This window comes from Grampus griseus (genome assembly GCF_964374135.1).
Source record: "Grampus griseus genome assembly, chromosome: 2".
NCBI classification, from domain to species: domain Eukaryota; kingdom Metazoa; phylum Chordata; class Mammalia; order Artiodactyla; family Delphinidae; genus Grampus; species Grampus griseus.
In genome coordinates this window covers 173,175,506-173,181,505 of record NC_139018.1, presented here as the reverse complement: position 1 = coordinate 173,181,505, position 6,000 = coordinate 173,175,506, and the positions used below count along the sequence as shown (strand labels likewise).

At 44.5% G+C, this 6,000-nt stretch overlaps 1 protein-coding gene across 1 annotated transcript in view; it reads left to right on the top strand.

Annotated features, from left to right (window-relative positions):
• Window positions 1-5,130: 5,130 nt before the first annotated feature.
• NSUN6 (NOP2/Sun RNA methyltransferase 6) overlaps window positions 5,131-6,000 on the top strand; it is a 68,180-nt gene continuing 67,310 nt past the window's right edge. The window contains exon 1 of the mRNA XM_082649055.1: window positions 5,131-5,602. Coding sequence (XP_082505181.1) covers window positions 5,528-5,602 — 75 coding nt within the window. The 5' untranslated portion in view covers window positions 5,131-5,527. The remainder of the gene's footprint in view (window positions 5,603-6,000) is intronic.

Sequence of the window (6,000 nt, the reverse complement as noted above, 5' to 3'; positions counted from 1 at the left end):
TGTCCTCATGCATCCACCTAAGTCACTAGGTCCCACCGAATTCCATGTGTTAAATGTCTTTCACATCTACCCACCTCCCTCTGACCCCATTGCCTGGATTACTAGAACTGCATTCTGATAGGTTTTTCTGCCTCTGTTCTTGCATCAATTGGAGACCTTTTCCCACAATCATCTGGCATGATCTTTTAAAAATGTTACATGAATCTGAGCCTGTTACTCTTCTGCTTTGAAACTGTTTAATGACTTGCCATTGGCCTGAGGATGAAGTTCTTCCTTGCTTACCAGGGCTAACAGGAAACTTCAAAAATAGGGCTGGGTCTCTCTCTCTCTCTCCATGCTATACTCTTGGCACTCAACCCCTCCCATACTATGTACCAGCTTTGTACATGACAATTCCTTCTGCCTGGAATATTCTCATTTTGGTCTTTTCCTCTTCTTCCCCAGTGTCCCTCACCCCTCCTGCCTGGTTAACTCCAAGTCAGCTTTCTGGTTTTAATGTAACCATCTCTTCTGGGAGGCCACGTCTCCTTTCTGAGAGGTTTTTGTGCTCTTTGATTCAGTTTTAGATGAGATTAAATTAGATTTTCTTGCCATTTCCTCTGCCTTGCACCCCATATTTCCCTAGTTTTAACATTCATCGTATTTTTCACTGCTTAATAATCTTCTCTACTTCCAAAATAGACTGTGAACTCTATGACGGCAGTTGACTGTCTTCTCTGGCTGCTATGCCTGAGTACCCAATGCAATGCTTGTTGCTTACTGACCCTAAATAAATACTTGCTGGATATGAAGGATAAACTATTCTTATTGGTTCAGTTATTCACCTATCAATATATACCGAGTGCCTAATATGTGCTAGGTACTGCCCTAAGGCTGGGTCTACAAAGGTAAGTAAGACTGACGTGGAACTTAATGTTAGTTTTCATCATAGCCTAACCTGTATTTTGGGTAATTATTTAAGCGACTCCATCTCTGCCACTGTGACTACTTCTTTCATGTGCCCATAGTGCCAGGCATGGGGTGGCTGAAGACAAAGGTGGGCTAACATCAATGGGCTGAATCATTCTGTCCACTAAGTTGTTCAGTGCTTCCTCGGTGGTGGATGCCTTCTGGTAGGCAATTACATGTGATGTGAAAATTTTCATATGTCCATCCACATGCCTCTGCCTAAGATCTTGTCTCTGACCTTTCAGTCTATTTTCTTCCATGCCCTTGATGAGCAGGCCAAGCAATTTGCTGCCGCCCAGGAGTCAATATATATTCTCATCCTGAGCCACTTCCTCCATGCAAAGTGGGTAGCAAATACACTGCTCACAGATTCTCTCATCAGGAAAAATTTCCCTTGACACTGTCATTCAAGGTCACCCCTAACTATGACTGTAGTCCCACCACTATCTAGTTTTGTCTTCTACCCACATACCTGGACAACTGAACTGAAAACCAACCTCTAAATTTTTTTTTCTCATTCAGCTGGTAGTAGAAAACCCCCATAGAGCCAGAGATGTGAGCTGAGGCAGAAGCAACTGTGGTGGGTGCAACTGTGGTGGGTGACATGGGAGTGCAGGTTACTTCCTTATGTAGATTACTCTTGTTCATGCTTAATCCCAGATGTACCTTTTCCATCTCATGATGGGTTGCTGCTGGGTTCACGTCTATTTATGACTTGGTGGATCTAACAGAACCCAGCTAGTGATGGGCATTTTTTTTTTTAATTTGCTAAAGGAAGGTTTATTGACTACCAAGAATTGACAACATTTTCTGTAGGGTAATCAGATGGGTCATCATATTGTATGTGACATTCTTCCAGATGAATGGGAAGATACCATCAATAATGCTATTGATTGCCCAGATAGAGATTATATTTCGGTAACAGCAAGACAAGAGGACAGACCTTTTTCTTACACTTGCTCACTTTTCCAGACAGATATTTAACGCCTTCTCTTCTCAGAGAGTATTTGGCACACGCTCTGTCTTGTGTATCACATTAATTGCTTTGAGATCTCTCTGCCACGGAGTGCAGCCTGGTGTAAGTATTTTGCTGCATTGGTCTAACCTCCTCAGGACCTCTCCTAACCACTAATTTGGTTTCCCACATTTCCAGGTCCATAGTCTTTCGACTTGTAACCTCCAGACTTGCAAGCTCCATCATCTCCATCGATGAGGAGAAAGTAGGTCCCAGCTTCCTTTTCCAGGTGGACCTTGATGTTGAGGGGCTGCTCATACTGCAGTTTCTGGCCCTCGGTCTCAGTCCTGACCTGGTACAGCTGCTCCTCCAGGGCCCCGATCTGAGGCTGGATCCGGGCGAGCTGAGCACAGTAGTTGCCCTTGGTGTAACAGGCGTTTTCTGACACTTACTGTGCTGGGGTGGGGTGGGTGGGGAGATAAGCTCTTCGAGACTCTGGGACCCATCACTTCAGTAAATACTTTAGAGGTCAGGGGCATGTTGGAACATCCTTTTCAAGGGATGTCATTTTTTGTTCCGTCTTCCCTTACAATACATTGATTTTCAAGCTTGTTGTCATTAATGCCCTGCTAAGGAAACTTTTAAGGTATTTTTTTTGTCTAACAACTTCCCTATAATGGAATATTAACAATACAGGTATACTGTATATTTGTTGAGGTTACTGTGGCCTTTGGAGGACCACAAACCATTGTATTGTATACATTTTTTGCCCCCTTAGAACCACCTTTTGCCCCCATTACGATGACATCACCCCCAGTAATAATGCACACCCTACTACAAAGAAGGAAGTACAGTATCTGGCTGGTCTCTTTGGCTTCTGGTGACAATACATCCCGCAACTCCGAGTACTGACCCAGCACGTCAAGCATGTGATGTGGAAGACGGCCACATTTGAGTTGGGCCTTTGGCAGAAAAGGGGTTTGCATCACAGGTCCAGGCTGTGATGTAAGCTGTATTGCTGCTTGGGCAATACAATCTGTCTTTCTTTATGGATTTGGAGCTGTCAGTGATGGCAAAAGATGCAGTGTGGAGATGATGGCGAGCCCAAGGGAGACAGTCACAAATTTGAGGGGGTGCTCTCAGGGCTCACACATGAGAGTGAGGGCCTCCTTAACGGTGCACACTAGGGGCCTCTCTTGCCTCATCATAATCCTGTCCCGGGGGTCAAGTTCTCTTGACTGCTCCTCTGACCTTGTTGGCTGTAGGGTAACTCTGGTTACTCCTATGTTTTATTCTAGAAGCTTTATAGATTTTGCATGTAGGGACGTCTAGGATCCATTCTGAGTTAATATGTACTTATGGAGGTTAGTCTCCAGATGAATTGAGATTGATAGATTTCCAGCCTTTCCTAGACTTTTTTTCCCAAATCCTCTCATGCCTTCTTCATGAAATTAAATATTGAGAAATAGGGTTTTTATGTTTTTTTTGGGGGGGGGATAAAAGGAAAGTTTTGGAGCATCACAAATTGAGATTAAGATTATATGATTATATCTAAGATTTTGTTTTGCTCTCCCCACATTGGGGGCCATATCACCCCATCAAGAATACAAAACCCCAATGACTCTTATATGGGTGTATTCTTATAGGGGTCTTCCTCGTTTTTTTAAAGCTTACATTTTCTTTTTATTTATTTATTTAGGCCATACTGCACGGCATGCGGGATCTTAGTCCCCCCCACCAGGGATTGAACCCAGGCCCCCAGCAGTGGAAGTGTGGAGTTATAGGTGTCTTCTTTTGCTTAGACAATATGTATTTAGTATGCCAACTTCAGATCTGTAATATGGACCAACTTTAGAACACCAAGAGACCTCATCATCAACATAACCGTCACTTCAGTGATGTCTAGCCAAAGATTGTCTAAATGTCCTCAGCACTGTTCACAAGTGCTGAACTAGTGAACTAATGTCCAGCAAATATCAGTATATGCTTTATCAGCACTTCCTTTCTCTGGTTTACAGAGCTGTCCATCCACTTATTCATCTACTCCTTCAATATTTGAGTGCTTCTTACGTGGCAGGCACTGGGTCTGCAGCAGTGAGGTAAAGTCTCTACCTTCTCAGAGTTTACAATCCAGTTCACCTTGTTCCTTCCTCTCCCTTTTCTCCTTGATATCGATTCCAAACATTATCGGTGCTGTGGTCACAATCTTGAGGTTGCAAAAATTCCTTTGGAAATGGCTGGACTAGACATTTTCCTGATCACTTTCAGATGATTTAGCCACAGAAGAATTCCATAAATTTACCAAAGAAATATGCCGTGGTGGAAAAAGTAGGTATTGGTTTTAGAAGCCAGGTGGCTACGGTCTTTATCCTGACGTTCTCACTCATTGTGAGAGAGTGTATCGTACTTTTAAAAACACCTCCGTGTGAGATTTAAACAGAAAAAGACTTAAGAAAAAACTTCCTACAGTTCTGTATTAATGACAACGGTGTGTTTCAAAAAACACTGTCTCGGAGACAGAAGAATTATTTCTAGTTTCCTATTTTAATCACAGGAAACTAAGCGACTTTCATTAGGTCCCTTCTCCCTTTGAATCTTTCCTCACCTGAAACACACAGATTACGCCAAAGGTCTCCCGAGCTTTAAAGTAGAAATCAGCTCCGATACAGGGAACCTGTTAGTCTTATTCAACTAATTGTAAAAACTACCTGTGCGTTTTAAGGTTTTACCTGAGCATGTATGGATATTACAAGACCATTAACCCAGCTTTTAAAAATGTGAATAATGTTTTTTCACAACTGAAGTCAGACCAGCAAGCCTAAGAGAGGGAAGGTAATTTCAGAAAATCAAAGGGTGGATGATAGGCCCAAATAAATTCTGGTTTCATTCTTGCTTTGGAGATCACCCAGCAGGTAACTAATTGACTCCTCACCTTATTCAGGTTAGCACGACCCAACCCTCCCCAATTAGCACCCAGCTCTGCCCGCCCAGCTCCGCCCAACAGCTGGATCTGTTTGCAGGTCCCGGAGGCAGCTCCGCCTCCATCCCCTTAAAGCACCCGCCCAGGCCCGCTGCACGTGGATGCGCCGCGGGCGGAGCTGGGAAACTCCGGAGACGTGACGTAGCGGCAATCTGCGGCTGCGGATTGGAGGGCAGGGGAAGGAAGGGTGGGCCGCATTGCCGGAAGTGACGCATGCCGGAAGCGGCTTTCTGCCGAGAAACTGGAGCCGAGGGACTGGAGGTTAGGCTGTGGTGATCCCAGCCTGGTTTCCACATCTCCGCCCAGTTCACGGCGGTTTCACTCCTCACGGTTTTTTGTTTTGTTTTGTTTTTTTTCTCTGCAACGTGAGTGGCGTTGCCTCGCAGTGATTTCCGTGGGCGTCGCTAAAGAAGGACCTGGGAGGAGAGGAAGCCGCTGCAAACTGGCCAAGCTCGAGAAGGCGTGGAAGTACCTCCGCGTTTCCCATTTTAACTCGGCGTGAGCAGCGCGCTCTTCCCGGGCATCGGTGGTCCCGGCACGTTGTGGGTGGTATTCATTGCCCAGACGCTCCGTGTAATTAGGAGAGAGAAAAACCACCGTTTTCCAGCATTTTTCGTGGAGGAGGAGAACTAAGCGATAGGAAAATGTCTATTTTCCCTAAAATATCTTTGAGACTTGAGGTTGAAAGCTATCTGAAAGCGGGCTTTATGAATGAGGAGGTAGGTCAGATAAACACGTTAGATGCTATTTGCAAAAATTCAAATATTTACACGCTCTAGAGAAATAGAAAAATAATCTAAAAGGCAATCAAATGTGTACAGCCGTTGTTTCTTAGTATTCGTCTTTCCGAATGTAAAATATGCTAATATCTTTCTGCAGGTATTTAATGTATGCTTTCCGAGCTAAGAGGTGTATGGGGTGTATGTTTTAACATTTAGGAATGGGAAAGGAGGGAAGGGTAAAAAGCGGTTGTGTGTCTGGCGGCAAGAATGCACTGAAGGGATTACAAGGGGCAAGACAAGATCCCCGTCTCCGAGAATTTAAGTCCCGAAGAGAAGAAACGCCTGTACTCTTAGAGCGCCTGCCCTGGCGCTCAGGTGAAAGGTTTACTATCGTT